The 20,063-nt window shown below is 40.8% G+C and overlaps 1 protein-coding gene across 2 annotated transcripts in view; it reads left to right on the top strand.

Moving 5' to 3' along the window:
* LOC121301574 (MAU2 chromatid cohesion factor homolog) overlaps positions 1-11,900 on the top strand; it is a 15,839-nt gene extending 3,939 nt beyond the window's left edge. The window contains exons 6-20 of one of the 2 annotated variants that reach the window (XM_041231076.1): positions 164-190; positions 704-731; positions 1,136-1,291; positions 1,876-2,022; positions 2,595-2,685; positions 2,868-2,971; positions 3,371-3,448; positions 3,974-4,039; positions 4,796-4,879; positions 5,337-5,386; positions 6,599-6,676; positions 7,038-7,149; positions 7,881-7,971; positions 9,604-9,731; positions 10,152-11,900. In XM_041231076.1, coding sequence (XP_041087010.1) covers positions 164-190; positions 704-731; positions 1,136-1,291; positions 1,876-2,022; positions 2,595-2,685; positions 2,868-2,971; positions 3,371-3,448; positions 3,974-4,039; positions 4,796-4,879; positions 5,337-5,386; positions 6,599-6,676; positions 7,038-7,149; positions 7,881-7,971; positions 9,604-9,731; positions 10,152-10,226 — 1,315 coding nt within the window. In that variant the 3' untranslated portion in view covers positions 10,227-11,900. The remainder of the gene's footprint in view (positions 1-163; positions 191-703; positions 732-1,135; positions 1,292-1,875; positions 2,023-2,594; positions 2,686-2,867; positions 2,972-3,370; positions 3,449-3,973; positions 4,040-4,795; positions 4,880-5,336; positions 5,387-6,598; positions 6,677-7,037; positions 7,150-7,880; positions 7,972-9,603; positions 9,732-10,151) is intronic. The other variant, XM_041231077.1, reaches the window with a different exon arrangement.
* The last annotated feature ends 8,163 nt before the right edge of the window (positions 11,901-20,063 follow it).

The raw sequence follows: 20,063 nt of genomic DNA, 5'->3' as shown, positions 1-20,063 counted from the left end.
TACAAATTGTTTCAAAAGAAAGAAAGAAAGAAAGAGAAAGAAAGGAAAAAAGTGTACATCATTTTCACTGGACTGTGAATCACGTTTAATACTTTTCAGACTTCAATTGTGTTGCGTGTTAGAAACTTCAGTAACTTTAACAGTGGTTTTCTATTACAAATAGAGCGGACAGGAGCATTTTGTTGTTGAGGTATGTGGAAACGTTTCTTTTTTTGATAATTAAAGGTGAAGACCTCACTGAATGTTCTGCAGTGAGGGGGGGGGAGGAAATTGCATCTGACATTTTCATATAATGTTTTTTTACAAACACTATATATAAAGTAATGTATTGATCTTGTATGTTGCTGTGTGTAGTAGTTGCATGCACAAGCAATGCAAACTAGTATGGGCAGCAGCATAGGGATTCAAGTTGTTTTGTTCTAGCACTTTTTGTGCCTTGGGTAGGAATGAAAGATCAGTGCTCTATAGTAGTACAGAACTGTCTTTACAGTGTGAAGGGTATCTATCCATTGATATGACTTTCTCCTAGAATTCATGCAGATTGTCTTTTTGTCTGTAGCAGTTATGAAAGAATGTTAATGCCTTTAAACTTTGTATTGTCACGTGTATTTGTCACATTTTTTTAAATGTTGTATTATTTACTTCTGAATACGTAGTTTGACTTTATTTACTTTTATTATTATTTTTATTTATTTTTTTACAGAGCACTGTTTCTCTTGAGTAAAGGAATGGTAAGTTTTCCTGGTTTTTTTTTTTTTTTTTTGCCTGTTAATATTTATTTAGATAAAATGCAATACTGGGTATTTTAGAATATAGATATCTTCTAGTCCAGTGAAACGTAAAAGCAGTTATCAGAATACTTTCTGGAGTGTTTTAGTTTCCAGTATTTTCAATAGCAGATGGGAACACTTGAATTATGTCCCATTAAAGCATGGTGCAGGAAGGAAACATAATAAGAAGGGAAGGTTTAAAATAAATGATGATTACCCCAGTGTTCAGACAGCGACTTTACTTTTTCATGAACATTGAGGCACCTGTCTTGCTTAACATGAACATGAGAATCGTCTTGTATTCTGTGTAAGATCATGTTAGCCTAAGTTGTCTGTATATGTTAGTGTTTATTTTGTAATGGCAGTTGCTGCTGATGGAGCGGAAGCTGCAGGAGGTGCACCCCTTGCTGACGCTATGCGGTCAGATCGTGGAGAACTGGCAGGGAAACCCCATCCAGAAGGAGTCTCTGCGAGTCTTCTTCCTGGTGCTGCAGGTCACGCACTACCTAGACGCTGGGCAGGTAAACACACAAAGCTTCTGTTAAAAGTTGTAGGTCTTTAAACTGGAAGAGATCCAGGCAGCCATGGACCTTCACTTTAAAACAAGAATTCTAAGATTAAACCAAGGATGGGAAAAAGACCCCCCATTGTATAGCAGTTTGATCCAGTCCTGATTTTACTAGGAGTTTAAGACACACCTGAGATTGTTGCCATGCTCTGTGTCTAATCACGCTTGTAATAAAACCTGGAATGGATGAAATGGCTATGCAATAGGAGTCATTGCCATCCCTGTTTAGCTGTAAGAAACTTGGGAGACAGATGTCTAGTTCTTTCTTCAGTCTACTGATTAAGAACTATAAACATACTGGTACAGGTAGGGAGGGTTGAGTAGTCACAGGAGTGGGTAAGAGGTAGGAATTCTGGGGAAGGGCAGAAAGGTTTACCCATAAAGAGGGGACCCTTATCCAGTTGGTCTCAAACCTGGTGGTCGTCTTGGAAGCTCGAGTTTGTTATTCTGTTGTTTTTTCTTTCCCGTTCTAGTTTGTTTTAATTAAGTGTGGGGGTGTTCTCCTCCCTTCTTCTCCCTCCCTTCTTCCTGCTGTAGGTTAAAAGTGTGAAGCCATGCTTGAAGCAGCTGCAGCAGTGCATCCAGACCATCTCCACGCTCCACGATGACGAGATTCTGCCCAGCAACCCTGCCGATCTCTTCCACTGGCTGCCAAAGGAGCACATGTGCGTGCTCGTCTATCTGGTAAGTCCTGGTTTTGTTCAGTTTCGCAGCAGGACAGGGGCTGTTAAACCCTTTCAAAGCCCCAATACTCACTCATGGACCTCGTTCCAACCATGTCATTAGTTATTAAATTTAGCACTGCATAGCCTTTGTTTTTAATTAGTCTTTATCTATTTAATTGAAGTGTGCAGTTCATTAAGTAAGTAGATGGTTGGTTGGAACAAAGTCCTCGTTTGGAATGGACAGAAAAAGCCACAAAAGAATACCACTGCTTTAAAGTGCATTACCGAAGAATAAAAAAGCAAGTTTAACCAACCTGATCAGCTCCACTACCTTTTGTTTAGTTTCTTTTATTTGTGAAGCGGCACTAGAGCTGTCTTCTTGGGCCCCTGGTGTATTATTTTCTTTGTCTAAAATAAAGAATACATCTGAAGACCCCCCCATTGCATAGAAGTTTAAACCATTCCAGGTTTTACTGCTCACGTCCGGGCACTGACACACCGGTTTGTACAGGTAGCTTATTTAAGACTCGCAGAATGGGGTTTTAAATAATGAAATAATCCAAGATAAACTGCATATGTTTTGCGTTTCAGGTGACGGTTATGCATTCCATGCAAGCTGGCTATTTGGAGAAGGCTCAGAAATACACTGACAAAGCACTCATGCAGTTAGAAAAATTAAAAAGTAAGTACCGTGCCATGGTCAGCTAAAGAAAACCGTGTTATGTTTCCTACCCATGCTATCAATGCACTTGTTTTGTACTTTTTTGCATGTTTCTTGACACTATTTTCTCGTACATCACAGATTTCACATTTTAAATGCTGATCGCCGTATTTTTTTTTTTTTTGTGTGTGTGTTTTCTCCAGTGCTCGACTGCAGCCCGATCCTGTCCTCGTTCCAGGTAATACTGCTGGAGCACATCATCATGTGTCGCCTCGTCACCGGACACAAAGCCACCGCACTGCAGGAGGTCAGCAAGGGGCGCTCCCATTCATTTATGTTATCATTGTCGTCCGGCATTCAGACCTGTACAGAGTTGTCGAAATGATGCTTCGATTTATTTGAATGTTCGGAATTGCTCTGTGTTTGTTCCAAGAATGTTTTCCGCACGTTATGAATGCAGGTCGTGGTAACCAGTTTTCAGGCTACAGACGCCTGTAACAAGAACATTAATCCGGTTTTATTTATTTATTTTCATTTTAAGTGAATCAGAGTTAATCCCCATGGAGCACTCCAGTTTTTTTATTTTACTAAAGTTACAAAGTTGGCTGAATTTTTGTCCTTGGCTTGAAATTTAAACACTGAACAAATGCACTGTTAGGGTGTACTCTGTAGCTGCGTTAATAACTTTTGTCTTTTATTGGTGCAGATATCTCAGGTGTGCCAGTTGTGCCAGCAGTCCCCCAGGTTATTCTCCAATCACGCTGCTCAGCTCCACACTTTGCTAGTGAGTGCACCGTTGTCTGCTAGAGACGCTTTACACTGTGCATGTATACCTGCCTGTCCAACCGTCTTACTGTCTCGTAAGGAGGATATATTTAGTGGCAGTGTGCTTGTATACTTGCGTTGTGTGGTCAGACTTCTATACTAGGATGTCTTACCTATGATGACCACTGCGATGAGTCCCACGCGCTCTGATTCGTTTTCAGTGTATAGCCGCCGCCTTTCAAATCACCCTGTTGTTCCTAGCTGCCTTTATCAGGGGGGTCAGTAACTCCACCCTTTATTGTAGTTAAAGTTGCAGATCTGATTTGCACTGTGTTTGTTTTAAACAGTTTACTAGCGAAAGCTCGAGAGCCTCACCAGGAATGACAGTAATCAAGTAATCAGCTGGTTTTGTCAGTTAAACTTAAGCCCTGCTGTGTCAGTGTTGTAATCTGTCCTGTTGTTCATGGGAACACCAGTGAAAACTAACTGTATTGACTTCATAAGTAAGTGGCTAATACTGGTTTCTTCTTTCCTCTCCCCCCAGGGTCTTTATTGCATTTCAGTAAATTGCATGGATAACGCAGAGGCACAGTTCACGACAGCACTGCGGGTGAGTGGTCTAAGAGATCCTGGGTCTCTACACAAAATTACATTTAAATCTTCCCAAAAGCAAAAACTTTGTGACTTTGAGATTCTCTGCGGTCTTCATTTAATAGAATTAAAGATTCAGTCTCCCATCGGAAGATTTACAGGAATAAAATCAAATGTTAGTGTAACTGTAAATAAAAATTATTAGAGGCCCTTTTTTCATAACCTCAGACTCCACTCTCTGCTAGATGACTTGTAGTGAAAGGAGGGTCAGTCGCAGCCAAAAGCCATTCGCACTCAGCTGATCCTGCCTGTCGGTGTCTGCATGCAACTATCCCAAACTGCTGTCTTCTGGCTTCAATGCCCCAGCAAGGGAGATGATGACCCTTTCGTTCATACAGACGCAGACACGCCCTGCCTGTGCGAGGAGAGTAATGGGGAGAGACCTGCTCAGATTTCTGGCTGTCCATCATGTTGACAGCTTGTTAGTCTTCACATCCCTCCTTGTTTACATGTTGGTAAACTTTGATTTAGATGCCACCAAGTAAATGCAGTAAAAGGGTTATTTGAGTCAATTTTTCTTGAAACAAGAAGATTCCTTAAATCGTCCTACAGTTGCCCCCAACCCCCCCTTTTATAATACTGAATATTTCATTTTCATTTAACAAGAATGGTACACTGAAGTAAAACATCTTTCATAAATATTTAGCATTATGGCATACCATAAAAACAGTGCCAGTTCATTTGAATTGACATTGTGCTGAACTTTTTTCTGCAGCTGACCACGCATCAGGAATTGTGGACGTTTATTGTGACCAACCTGGCCAGTGTCTACATCAGAGAAGGAAACCGGCAGCAGGAGGTCAGTAAGGGAGGTGCTATATTAGGAGGCTTTCACATTCATAGAGGGTACAGCATGGCACTCTGAAGAATGGCCACTTGTAAAGTCGTGCGACTTATCAAGTACTCGGACTGACTGCTTAAGTAAATGAGAGAGAAGGCTGCAGGAGGGCTTATTGAATTTCTATAATAAATAATGGAGAAATTCTACAAAAAGGCTAACCAAATTGAAGCAACACTTTCCAGAATGTCATCTGTATTGGTGTCTTCTTTTCTGACATTTCTTCACGTGTGTGTATGTTAGGATCCCCAGCTGAAACATTACCCCACAGGCTTGAGGTGTTGGGATCCATCCCAAGTAGAAAAAAAAAAATCCTGATTGGAAACTTTAACAAGATTTTTTGTACTTCATAAATACATGTGCAGTATGCAAGTTAAATGCTTGTGTTTTTTTTTTTTCTTTGGTTTTGCGTCTGCAGCTGTTTAGTCTGTTGGAGAGGATAAATCCTGATCACAATTTCCCTGTAAGGTAAGAGAACTCTGTATTCAATGAGTTAAGAGGTACACGAACATTGGAGGCAGAACTTAAACTCTGTGCCGGTTGTAATAACTCACTGCCTTTGACAAGAACATCTGATAGTGGCAGTTTAACTTATTTAATTAAACAAATACCACCTTTTAGCATTGAGCAGCATTTCGATAAAGCTGTAGACCAGCAAAGAGTGGTCTAATTTGTCAACATCACATTGGTAATCTTGTGTAAAACCCTTATTTAACCCTTTGCAGTCCTATGTCGGACCAGGCCTGACATTACAATTTTCCCTTTCCAATCCAGTCAAAAAGATGTAAAGCACAGGTCTCTAGTCGTTTTTTCTCTGGAAAAAGCCAAGAAAACCTTTCAATGGCCAATAGGAGCCGAATGAAACAAAGAAAAAAAGTGTGTGTGTGGGGGGGGGGGGGGGGGGGTTCTCATAGCCCCATCCACTACAGAGATAAGACGGACATAATATCTGCTTCTGCATCCAGCGCTCACTGATCATTTGCGTAGCATTTTGGAGATGTTGTAGTAATAAAATAATGACTTAGATCACATTATTGAGGAGTTTGGTGATAAACGAGCGATCAGGATGGGATTTATCAGTATGCACGTCTATAAAGAGGTATGTGAAAAATACAGCGAACAAGGGGTGGGGCTTGGCTGTAGATACGGTACTGAGTGTCCTTTTGCGATTCAATGCCTTTAAACCTGTTTTACTAAAAAAAAAAAAAAAAAAAAAAAAAAATAATTAAACAATGTGTGTGAAATACAGTGCGTGTGAAAATAAATTGGACCTGACAAGTGCTGAATGAATGGACTGCAAAGGGTTAAAATATTACATCAGTATCTATTCAGTTGATCTAAACAAATGGCCTCAGTACTGCCACTATTGAAATTTTTTAAATAGAAACCTTGTGGAGTTTTCATATTTTACAGACAAACTAAAGAGAATAATATACAAGGTTATATAAATGTATATCTACTAAAATTGTTTCTTACTAGTTTTCAGTGTCTCGACAGCTTAAAGACATTTGCTGTGCTTCCTTTTCAGGGGTGGAACAAAGACTGCAATGCATTTTCATCCATTCCATGTTTTACTACGAGCTTGATTAGCCACAGTGTAAAAGTAACAAGCTTGTGGTAAAACCAGGAATTTCCATCTGTTATTTCCTTAAAAAAAAAAAAAAAAATCTCTTTTCCCAGTTCCCACTGTTTACGCGCCGCTGCTTTCTACATCAGAGGGCTCTTCTCCTTTTTCCAAGGACGCTACAACGAAGCGAAGTGAGTAACATCAGTGATCGGTGATTAACTAGATTCCGCTTGCCGAGGAAAAGCGAGCTGTCAGTCTCGCGACACTTTCACAGATCAGTACAAATTGGTTGCACTCTCGACAACTGCTGCAGTCTGCTCTCTTCATTCTGAAATATCCCAAAGGTCACTTAGATACTGTTAGTTGGATCTGTCCATCACCCCACCCAGAAACCATAAAAACAAGGATTTACTAATTTTATTATGTTTTTTAAGACATTTTCAGGAACCCATACACAGACTGTTGCTGCATGTGTGCAGCAGAGTACCTAGCGATAGAAAAGGTGGCAAGTATTTTATTGATTTGAATTTTTGTATTTGTCCCCCTCTCTAGGAAATTCTTGCGGGAGACACTGAAAATGTCCAACGCAGAAGACCTGAATCGATTGACGGCCTGTTCGCTTGTTCTGCTCGGACACATATTCTACGTTCTGGGAAACCACAGGGTAAGCACTGCTCGTGATCTGCACAGAAGTCCTTATTGAGCCAAAGCATGCTACATATCTTCAGACTTGTAAACGAATTCAGCTTTCACTGCCTCCGAGGGTCCGGTATTATGGGAATATCTAGTGGAGACAGTGTGGTTCTTTTGGCCAAAACTGTGCAATAATGCATTGATCCGTAATCAAATATTTCCATTCACAGTAATCTATTTTCAATTTGCACATGTTCAGGGGGATAAGAATGATGACGTGTTCTATGTGCAGAGTCTTGTTCCAACTTGTTCCAGCAGGTGTGATCAGGGAATCTGTTAACAGATACAGTACAGCCTGAGTAAAGTGCATTGTATAATCCCCTGCTGCATTATCTGAACTTGTGTGGTTTAATAAGCAAAGTTGTATATATCAAATTGAATTTGTCTTAATCTTTACAGTCCAGAAAGAAGAAAAATAAATTGCAAGTACAAAACAATCACAACATAGGCAATTGTATGGCTTATAAATTGTTAGAAAACGTTTTAAAAATGAGCTTCGACCTTGGTCTGTGACCTAACAGCATGGCTTGTAGACAGTATTCAACTACAGGCTTACTGTACCTCTGATGACTTGAGTTAATCTCTGGCCTCTGAAGAGATCATCCATTGGGCATTATAACTCCAGATAAGTGAAGCAGGTTGATGGGGGAGGAGCTGGAGCAGGCCTGCAGCTAACCTTGGTTCGTGTGCTCTTCCCATCAGGAGAGCAATAACATGGTTGTACCAGCCATGCAACTGGCCAGCAAGATCCCAGACATGTCTGTCCAGCTCTGGTCATCTGCTTTGCTGAAAGGTAAGAGGCTACAAAATTGATTCATCTTTGTAGCATGTTTTAAATAGAGCTTTTGTCTAAGGAAGCAAGGCAAGCATGTGTGTCTGGTGAACTCTACTTGAGGCTACAAATAGAGATTTATTATTATTATTATTATTATTCATTGACTGAGATGGACATGTGCAGATTTTAGAAACCTCTCAAAGGATGCACTATCCTTTTCACATCTTTACATCATGTTCATGCATTTGAAGTTGATTTCACAATTAATATTGATGGGGCAAGTGTTGAGAAACAGGCAGACACTCTGCAGAACAGATCCAGATCACCTCTGGTTCCAGACTTTGCCCTCAAGTCAGGCTGGCGTGTCTGGCAGTGAGCTTCAGGAAATATGAACTCCTGCACAAGATGACTTGAGCTCTGATGCTGCTTAATGCCTTTTGGCTGGACCTGCCCACCTGTAAAATTGTTCTGCTATAAATAGAAACTCTCGGGCTGGCATTGCCCAGTTCTTACGCAGTGTCAAGGCATTGTGAGGTTTTTGCTAGCCCCTGTATTTAGGAATGGGACAGGGCTTTCTTTTGTCAGTTTTTGCTGTGTTACCCGGAAGCCACTCTGTTTAACCACTGGCACGAATGTCGTTTCTAACAGCGTACAGCGCCCTTATGCTGATACAATGTCTGCCAAATGCCATGCCTGCAGGAAAGAATTAGCAAGGAAAAGCATCTATTGAAAACTTGTAACTAGTTTGGCACCGTCTTGCAAATAATACAAACAGAATAAACGTTGGGCTCATTACTTTTATAATATTTTTGGAAACACCCACAAGGGTTTATTATTTTTGACAAACATGAAAAAAGTTTCAAAGTTGCCTTTATCCATAGGATGCCTGTCTATTTTTATGAGTTTATTTGCCATAATAATAATAATCTTTATTTTTATATAGTGCCTTTCATAGTGGACCACCATCACAGTATGCTTTATAAGACAGGAGACTAGGGTGTGTGAACAATGCATCAGCTGCAGAGTCACTTAAAAGAACGTCTCACCCGAAAGATGGAGCACAAGGAAGTTAAGTTACTTGCTCAGGGTCACACAGCGAGTCAGTGGCTGAGCTGGGTTTTGAACCAGGTACCTCCTGGTTACAAGCCTGTTTCTTTAAACGCTGGACTACACGGCCTCCCTTGAAGATGTAGGAATAATAGCAGCCGGACAAGCTTAGATCCCCGCGTAGTAAATTATCTTCTGAAATATCACAACAGTTACATACAGACTATCATATAGGGAGCTGCACTTCGCAAGCTGTGTGAAAATGAGCATGTTCTTAGACAGCACCTATTATTATTTATTTATTTTTTTTTTAGATTATAGTTGGTTAAGAAAAAACAATAAAGCTAATTCGTATTGTCATTTCAAAAATACACATTTACACAATTGTTATTTACACAATATCCAATACAACGATAGCTGTATCTTAAATATCTGGGTGTGCTATACATTCTAAAGAAATTTCACATGGTTATATTACATCAATATTCTTTAGAATATCTACTTTACAGTCCAAAGGAAATTCCTGATGGCTGTATCACATCAATATCAGGGTCCACTATTTATATATTATTACCCCTTATTACCCTTTCCCTTTCTGTGCAGATCTGAACAAGGCGTGTGGGAATACGATGGACGCTCATGAAGCTGCTCAGATGCACCAGAATTTCTCCCAGCAGCTCCTCCAGGACCACATCGCAGCCTGCAGCCTTCCTGAGCACAACCTCATCACTGTATGACACTGAGACTTCCCTTTACACTGGGGAGGGAGAAGGGGGTGAACCAGGGAGGGGCTGCAGTAATAGACTATGCTTTTATAGCCTTTGCAACTTATGACACTGATAAAATAAGTTGTTCCACAATCTGTCCATGAAATGTAAGTTATAGTGAGGAAGCTGTTATCTGAGCAATTGAAGCATGGATCTTGAGGAGCCCACATTTCTTTGAATTTTCTGTGGACACTAGAATAAGAAGTTATTCCAAGGACTGCAATTGCAAAGCAGGTTAATATAAAGTGTAGACCTGTATAGAGAGCTAGGTGACACAGGGGGGTTGCTCTCCACATGCCTAGTTTATTTTTTTGTATAGACACAGCAACTTGGATAAATAGACGCTCCATGCAAGTTCACTGACCATCTCCTCCTGTGTTGCAGTGGACAGATGGACCCCCTCCAGTGCAGTTCCAAGCCCAAAACGGACCGACCACCAGCCTGGCCAGCCTGCTGTGAGAGGCTGCACACTTCAGGGAGACATCGCGGGGGTAGGGGGTGGTGAGCACATGTGGAGCCCAGAGGAAACAAAGCAGGAGCACTATACTGCCATTGACCTACAGTATTGTATCTAGATCTTTTTTTAGATATTATTAACTTATGGTTCTTTCTGTGGTAGCAGAGGCTGTATGGACCTCCCTACAGGAAAGGCTTTTTATGTTGGACAAGCCTGCGCCTGTTCTTGAGACACGGCTGTGGACAAAGCGTTGCACAGAGTCATCCGGACAGAATGTAGAGAAACAGTTGTAAGAAACACCAGCCAAATGTTGCGCTGTGCAAGAAGGATAGGGTTGGTGTAAAACACTATACCACGGGACAGACCAAAACCGGGGCTGACAGGAAAGCCATCGTCCACCACTGTGCTCATTTTTTGTTTGTTTGGGTTTTTTATGTCATGGTGGAAAATTTCAGCATGCTTTCAAAGTTGTAGACTGGAGACGATAGAAGCTGGATAACTTTCCAGAAGCTGTGGGTCACAGTCCAGTGTGTGTTTGTGTGTCACCCTTCTGAATCGATGGGAGACTTTCCATTCAGCAAGCGGTTTTAATATTTTTTTTTAAAAAACAGTTTTAATGCCGCAGTATTTCAATAAACAACCACATTTCACTTCATCCCTGCACATTGAGGAATGTTGATTATTTATTAAAAAAAAAAAAAAAAACAGATCTCTCCACTGTTCCTACGATATTTGCAGCCAGCTAGGTAGCTGGTTCTTTCTGCTATAAATACACTTGGGCTAATCTTATGTTGCATATACAGTATCTGTGGTGTGCAATTAGAATATAAGAGCAGCTTCTGAATTCAAAGGTAATTCATAAAGGTAAGCGGACATTAAAAACAACAACAAACTCTAAGAAAATAAAAGTTGAAGGTGGCTCCTCTTTTAATGTCACAATCAAACCTATACAGTTTAAAAGCCAATTTTCTATTTCCTATGGTGAATGAATCTTTGTAAGCTGGAACTCTGTTTCCTCTTAAACCCTGCACTGTACTGGAGATTCAGCGTACTTTTATCTTTTCAGTAACGGGTCTAACATTTAAAGTCACAGTAGAAAGGGCCTTTCAACTGTACCCCAGAGAATCTTTCAGCAACTGTAGTTGCATATCACCCCAGCAGGTGTCACTGTTGAGCGGTTTTTTAAAGCTCCCAACAGCTAGGCAGATTTTAATATACAAACAAAAAATCTATTAATGTTTTGTGTAACCTGTTTTTATTTTTTTTTTGGTCTCCTATTAATTGTCTTCTAACCTAGTACCTTCTCTTCCCTTTGCCATTTCCCCCCTACACTCTCTACTCTTGTATGATACATTTCACCATGCAGGTTCATATTTTATTAGCTGTACAGATCATGTAATTACAACTTTTTTTTTTTTTGGTTCTAGTAAATAAACCTAAGTGTTGCTTAACTGCAGTTCGAGGGGAAAAAAAATTGTAAAGTTTGAATATTTGTATACCACCCTTAACAATATTCTATTGACCTTTTTATGTTATTTTCCAAATATTGAATATTTAGTTTGTACAAAGATTGCAAAAGATGTTTGAAAACATTGTGAACCATCATAGATTTTTTTCTGTCTTAGACGTACATTTGTTGTATAGTAACATTTGCTATGATAAAGAATTAAACTTTTTTTATGTTGTCGTGTGTTCTGTGTTATCTTGGTTTTTAGCCTTGCTGTATCCCCCACACATTAGCTAGAACTATATGACACACTGGAGGTGTTTTTAGTAGATGTTATACACGTGGATACAGATTTGTATCTGCTGTAGCTGCTCAAGGCAGAATATTTTAATAAAATTCAAGCCCTTTGTGTGAGGTCTTTTGCAGAACGTCAACCAACTTCTGATAGCGGCAAATCCAAAGTTGGAAACAGTGCAAACTTTATAAAACAACGATATGTATTAAACGTGTTGTGGCACGCTGCTAATCGTTTTGACCCAAAAGTCACCTAAGATGATAATGTTACGAATTCGGCGCTTCTACCCACTTCAATCTCTAACGTGCCAGTCTGAATTGTAGTCTCCCCTCCCGGGCCAGTTATGGAAACTTGTCACACGAGTTCAACCTGATTTTTATTTTATTTTTTACCACTCCCGTGCCACACCACTTTAAAAAAAAAAAAAATAAATAAACGAGACTTCGCTTCCCAGCGTGGACATCCTATACAGACGTGGTATTATATGATCCGCAAAGACAGCTGAATGATGTTAACACTGGTCTAGTGCAATCTGTAGAAATGGTACAGCTCTCCATAACCTTTCAGCCTTTCCTACTCCACTGTCTGGTCGACTGTAACAGAACTTTCTTAACCAATAGAATAATGAGCCCCTAGACACGCCTTTTATCGTTTCTATTGGATGATAAGAAATTATGCCTGCTTTTGGTTGGCCGTCACTTACTTTGCCCACCTATTGTTTTTTTTTTTTTTTTTTTTTTTTTGGAACCAACATCCGTTTCTCTTTGGTAGCGGCGGCTGCCACTCAACCAGTGGGAGCCGGAAGCAGGTGCGTGTATCAAATCTACCTAGCAACCGGGTAGTCGGATTTATTTAAAACGTTAATTTAATTCCGGGAATTCTAATTTTTTATGTTATTATTTTTAGTTACTTAGTTTCCGTGTGACTTAAAAAAAACATTAAAATCCGTGTTTCCCAACCTGCTTCCCGGTTCTACAAACCGGACCGGCCTGTTGGGCCCACGGTATCACCGAGTTTGATTGAAACACAGCCCGGGTCTGAACTCCTTAAACCCCGTGTCCCCTCTGCCCCTTGGAGAAAAAATCGCCGGTGCTGAGTGAGAAGACGGGCCCCCCTAACTGAACTAATCCTGCAAAGAAAGAAATCCCAAAGGTAGAAAAACATACCTTTTCTCCCACATAACGCAAATTACTTAAACTTACAACACTTTAAAAAAAGTTTTAAGTATTTATTTGTGTGTTCGTTTGACTTATTATTGTATTATATAACTTTAAACCAATACAGTTATGTGGAAAGGTTTGTTTTTTGTGTTGTAGTCTGTTATAGTGCCCGCAGTATCGTAAATAATAATATATTGCGGTTTTGTTTGTGATAGTTGTTCTTGTTAAAACTGTATTTATCAGTATGAGTTTGTGTTTATTTAGTGCCTGTGTGATATGGTTTGCAGTGTACAATCACCATTACCAGTTTGTCTTGACTAGGTTACACTCTGGACCAAAAAAAAAAAAGTTACTTTTTTTTTTCCCCCCCAAACTGACGCTAGTACCACCACCGCTATGGATGTGGAGTAAAGATGAATTACACTGTAAACTTCGTTACACATCTCATTTAAATTATAACTTCATCTGGAATGTTATACAATGTAATATTTACTTGTATTTTTAATTTCAGCTGTAGTTATTACAAGTTGTCTAGTTTTCTGTCTGCCTGGCTGTGAGTGTACAGAATAAGCCACCCCACCCCCTCCCCCCCCCCCCCCCCCCCCCCCCCCCCCCCCCCCCCCCCCCATAAAATGTGTTATATATATATATATATATATATATATATATATATTATATATATATATATACAATTTTATGTTATTTCAAAGCATGTGGATTGAATGGGATAAAGTCCTGGTTTTAAGTTTTTATATATATATATATATATATATATATATATATATATATATATATATATATAAACTTGAAGTGACTTATAAAAGGATATGTGTGTGTGTAGCTCTGTCTCTAGTAGCTGTATAAAAGTCCTGATATGAGGCTGTGATGAAGCTGCGTTTGATGGCAGTCTAATTGCCAACTCTGAGGTCAGTTGCACAGGCCTGGTCACGTGATGCCTTTATTTCCAGCCTGCCTGTGTAGTGACTGTGATATTCCTCTGATCAGACTTCGCTCCACAAGTTGGTTGTGTACGTGTGTGTGTGTGCCGAGTGGGGGGTTAAAACCCTGCAGGGGACGAGGTTGCATTCAGCACCGGGGGTAATCGCTTTAATAAACCTGTGAATTCCATTAGAAAAGTTCTGAATGAAAGAGGTGCAAGACAAGTAGGAAACTAACGGATAGGGATGCTTTATTAGGTGATAGGTGTCAGCACTGTAAGGGTGCAGAGAGGAGACACTTCCTGCCAAATAGTGCGTCCAGTCGATCATGACAGGGAGGGGTACTTCCTGTGTTGTTACTGTACTTCAATAGTGATTAAGTTGACAAGCAATCATGCTGCTAATGTCAGCCATTGCCACATTGTGAGGGAAGCAAGGCTGTCATTTTCTAAATCCTGTTGGCAAAAGTGGGGTTAATATAGAGTGTAGCTCTCGCATAGGGACATTTGTTTTATTTTTTTATTTTTTTATAATAGTTATTTGTTTCAAGGCTTATTTGAATAATTTCTTGTTTTTCATTTCTGACACTAATCCATGTTTTTTAGTAAAGTTTTCCCTAAGGAAGCCTATACTTTTAGTTCAGAAATGAATAAAATGAAGTGGCAGTCTGACTCTCAGCTTTGTCTTTGTTTTAATTTGTGTTTGCTATGGAAACCCAACAAAGAGCATCTGCCTTAGAAAAACCCGAGCGAGGTGTGGGGGGGGGGGGGTTGCTAAGCTTTCCTGTCAGGAGGTAATAGCAGGTTTGTTGCACAGGTGCTTGAAGCATCACAGGTGTCGGACATGGAAAGCCACTTAGGGGAGTACAGTGAAGGGTTAAAAGCGCACACGTGGTAAACGGGATCCGTATTCCTGTGGGACTGTGGCGGTGAGTTTCAGTGTGCCTCAGTCCTTTGTCTGTTTGCCATGTGAAGTCCCTTGTTTAAGTTGTTGGTTTTGCCACTATTGCATGGAGCAGCACAGTTCTTGGCCAGGCAGCTATTCCTCCTGTTCCTTATGGATTTCCTTGATTGCCTGCACTGCTGCTTTTTGCAAAGGCCTGGGACACTCATTTGCCCAATTTCTTTAGCCAGTATTTGTTTTGGTCTACAGGCAGGTGCAGTTAATCGGTTGGGTGGCTTGCTTGTGTGTTTTTAATATTCGAAAGAGCATTTCCAATGTATTTGGGTACAAGTTTAGGGATGGAAATAACTCCTAATGCATAGCAGTTTCACCTATTCCAGGTTTTACTATGAGCTTGATTAGCTACGGTGTCTAGATAACAAGCTCAGGTGTGTCTTATTAAACTCAGAGTAAAATCTGGAATGGATCAACTGCTACGCAATGGGAGTCTTATTGCCATTCTTGGAGTTGATGTGTATGGAGTGATCTTAGATAAAGTGCTTGGAAAGGACTTCTCTTATAAGGCACTATATAAGTGTGATAGCATTACCATTATTGGGGGGGGTCTTGGGACTTTGTGGCCCTTTTGCCATGGAGATGTGTGTGTGTATATATATATATATATATATTGTTTCGTGCGCCCTGTATAATACTCTGTACCTATTGATCCCCTCCTCACACACACACCTCCTCCACTGTAAATCTTATTTTGCTGGGAGGGTGGGGTACATGGATGGGAGTAAGACTCCCATTGCATAGCAGTTTGACCCATCCCTGGTTTTACTATGTTTTAATAACACACCTGAGCTTGTTACCCGTACACTGTGGTTAATCAAGCCTGTAGTTAAAGCCCAGCAGAATGGTCTCTCGTTGTTCCAGATCGATTGATATTCCCTGCAAACAGCAGCAGGATGCATTGGTCAGTACTGTTCCCCTGTGCTGTGCTACACTATGTGTGTCTATAGATCTGCTATTGTCTGTCACTGGCAGTGCAATGCAGCAGTTTACCTGCTGTCTTACATTACTCTCTGTCTATAGATAGAAATGTCTGTGTTACTGGAATACCCCCCTCGCTGAATGCTTTACTGAAAGACGATGTTGCCTCTGCTCTCATCCCCATCCTTTTAAGCTTTACTACCAACAGTGGGTTATTTATATTGAATAGCATCTTGCACAGACTGACAGGAAAGGATATCTGGCAGCAAGTGAAATTATCAATACAATATTTATTTATTTATGTATTTATTTATTTTCATGGGGTTTTTTTTGGGGGGGGGGGGGGTGGTCTCATTGGAATGTCCAGATTTCTTATTTTTTTTTTCTACCCCCCCCCCCCCCCCCCCCCCCCCCCCCCCCCCAACACACTACACATAATAATTTGTGCTTTTGTTACTCGTTTAATTTGACCCTAGCTTTGAACAAAATGTAATGCTGCCGCAAAATTTTGTACTGTCTCTTTTTTTTTTTTTTTTTTTTTAAACAAAATAGAATTCACACTCTCTCCTTCGTTACTGTTAACTGGTCCTCTGTTTCAAGGAAGATTATTATCAACCAGAAAAGAAAGAAAAAAAAATGAAAAGGGATGTTGCATCTAACGTGATCTCCGTTTAGCGGTCAGAAGAAGGCAGCAGTTTCGCTTGGCCCCCTCCCCCCGTGTGAGTGTGGGCTGCCGGCGGTCTGTATTGATCGGTAAGCACCCATTGTGAATGGTGTGTCTGAAAGGGGACGGTGCAGCCCAGCTCGGTAATGGTCAACTGGCTGTTTGGACTCAAGTCTCCCTGGCGTCCCCACTGCGCATGCCCTGTGCGGTGACGCCGCGGCTCCATGTGTGAGAAGCGCATTATTTGGCAACCGGAGCGGCAGCGGGGAGGATTGAAAAAGGGGATCCCCGGGATTTAAACACTGTGTTACGGGGGAAATATTCACCCGAACCGCGAGGAAGACCCCAATTGGGCCGGACCAGCGACATCTCGACTCCGTAAGTTCAGAAGTGGCCAAACTTTTTTGAGCTAAAACCGTTTTTTTGTTATTATTTTGAATTCATTGGAACTGGGGGGTAAGTTTGCTATCTAAGGTAATGGATTGCAATTAGCTCACCTCTCTCTCCGGCATTAGAAAACAAACCGAACTTGGCGACAATAAAGTGGAGTAAATCGAACTAAACTTACCTGTGCTGGTGCTCGGGGAGCCGGGGGGTGTAAATAGAGCGGTTTCGGGGGTCAGCTTGGAGTATTTCATGTTTTATTTAAACGTTAATTTTGCAACTCGCCGCTGAACCCCGAGTCTCGCCGAGTACTGAGACGAGTGACCGTGCGAGTTACGATTCATGAAGAGATCGCTCGCCTTCCCTTTTTGAATCAATCGGTGCATTTATACCGTACAAAGTAAACTGAATTCAGAATATCCTGCTTAATTTACTACCCTCACTTGCTTATTTTGAAAGTTTAGAGCGAAAAAGTTTAAAATTTGAGTGTTTTTTTTTTTTTTTTTTTTTTGTCTTTCCTCCACCCTCGCCGTATAAATAGTTATGGCGAGGGGTACCCCGAATCTTTACCAACACGGATCGACCCCCTTTTTTTGCGTGTTTTTTTTTTGTTTGTTTTATTTTTCATTTTCAATAGGGAGTTTAAAATGATGTTCGCCGGTGTGTGTTTTGCTCTTTTTACTTGCAAAACGGCGCGATTTTAAAATGTTCAAAGATGAGAAAAGCCGGCTCGGCTGTGGGTCGTCGGGGTCTCGAATCTTGGGGTTCGGTTTTGGCGTAATGGTGGAAGGCATTTGTGTGTGTCTTGGTTTGACTGAGCCCCCAGTCGTGGCACTTAACCCGACTGGCAGCCAGTCTCTGTCTCATTTTCAAAATAAGAGTCCCCTTAGTCTTCCTTACAACTAGGCTTTGCTCCCAGCACAACAGGCTTATCTTCCTCCTCATCTTAAAGGTATACGCACACTCAAATAGCGCAAGCCCACAGTGCGGGCAGGCTGACGCGAAGACGGTGTGTGTTGGGGCTGGTCTTTAGCAACGAATTTGACAAGTAAAAAACCATGAAAGCAGTATTGCTTTTAGCTTTTGATGAGCAATTTGCAAGTACCATGGACGTGGTTATGATTTAGAGCACAGCTGAAAGGAAGGAACTTCATACAGTGAAGCATCTCCCCATATAACAGACAGGGAGAATAGAACACGTGCGAGCAGCAGAGATGTTGTGGGCTGCAGATTGTGTTTTGCACAAGGCTGTAATAGGCACTGATCCCACTACAGAAACATTTTGGTATCCTGCATCTAGTCCCTTACTTGACTCAGTCAGTTCTGGGAATCAGGCTGACCCAGAAAGAAATGGGGGATGCTTATATACAGTGTGAAGTTTTATTTTTTTTTATTATTATTATTATTTTTTTTGAGCAGGTAGTAAAAAATACCAGCATATGCAAAGCAGGATAACGCTGTCCGTTTACCTGCTTGCCTTTAATGTTCATTTTTTTGCAGCAGTTTTTCTGAATGCTTGCTTTGGTCTCAATCACAGAAATTGCTTAACCAGGCTGTATTTTACAGAGGAGTGATTTTAATACATTTGCATACCAGGACAAGGTTCAGAGCTGGGTGGATACACCCCACATCTCCTTTCCTCCTTGATTTTGGCAGCAGAGTGCTTTTTTTTTTTTTTTTTTTTTTTTTTTTTCTGGAGTCTTGAATCAAACTTTTCTAAAGTTTTTAATATATATTCTAACCTCAGGAGGGTTATCACTCAGCTCTCTTTATCTGCTGTGGAAGATTGTTTCCTGGCTTTGGTTCTTCATCTCCCATTTGGAACAGGCAGGCATTTCAGAGACATTGTGAAAGATGGGAAGCTCCTGCTGCTCTTGCTTCCTTGTACTACTGATCTATCCAATAGACTGGCTGCAATGTGACCGGCGACAGTTCCAGGATGTAGCAGTTCATCAGGGTTTTCCAGTCCTGGTCCTGAGGACCCACTGTGTCTGGTTTTCATTCCAACTGAGTTCGCAATTCCGTAATTAAACCCTTAATTGAACCAATAGTGTGCCAAATTCTACTTTTAATTGTTCTTAAAGTTGCAGATTTCAAGTTGCAATTGTATAGGTAACTTGACATCTCCAACAGTTTAAAAAGCTGAAAACAATTAAAAAGGTCTAATTAAGATAATGAATAGTTAAATGAAGTAATTGATAACTCGGTTTAAATGAAAACTAGCAGACAGGGTCACCAGGACCAGAGCATTACATCTGAAATATTTGCATATCCAGAATTAACTTTATATATAAATATATATATTCTCAACAACACACTCCATGTGCGAATCCCCTTGTGGACTGCGGTCTGAAAACCCCAAATAATTCTGCAGTGGGAGCTTGTCTCTAGCGCAAATGTCAAACTTTAGTTGGGTGAAAAAAAGGCCTTTTTCACCCAAGGCTACTTTTGTTTTATGGGGAAAATGGCATAACAATGATTTTTTTTTTTTTTTCACCATTCTGGAATGGACAGCAATTGTTGTGCTGAGTAATGGCCTGGGACTCTTTGTGGCATGCAGTGTCTCGTGAGGCTGCGCTAAGCAACCAGGCAGGGTAGTGACCGAGGACCCAGGGGGTGGTGGAAGGAGTGCCTGTCGGAAAGTCCAGGATACACCTACCGTTAAACAAGCTAGCACCGGCAGGGAAGAACAATAAAACCACGAGGGATTTTATATATACAGTGCTCCCTCGCTATAACACGCCTCGGATACAACACTCCGTCAGCATGTGCCCCAATTCCCTATACTAGTGATTCATGCACTATTTCTAAAGTAAATATAGGACCGGTGTTCACACTGTAAACAACTTCTCAGTCTCACTTCCGTTTCTGTCTCTCCCTTTTGATACAGCAATTGAACTGAAGAAAAGCTGCACTGGCACTTTCTTATTCAGCATTCATCTTGTAACTAAATAAATATTGGTCCTTTTTACGTGGTTATCTTTCTTAATGTATTTACATTTTTTTGCTGCGAGAGGAGCAGAAGTTTTCTCCGGGAGACGAGACTCTTCAGCCCCGCTCTGGTTGCCGAACC

This window comes from Polyodon spathula, chromosome 27 (genome assembly GCF_017654505.1).
Source record: "Polyodon spathula isolate WHYD16114869_AA chromosome 27, ASM1765450v1, whole genome shotgun sequence".
NCBI lineage: Eukaryota > Metazoa > Chordata > Actinopteri > Acipenseriformes > Polyodontidae > Polyodon > Polyodon spathula.
This window is presented reverse-complemented; position numbering and strand designations above follow the sequence as displayed.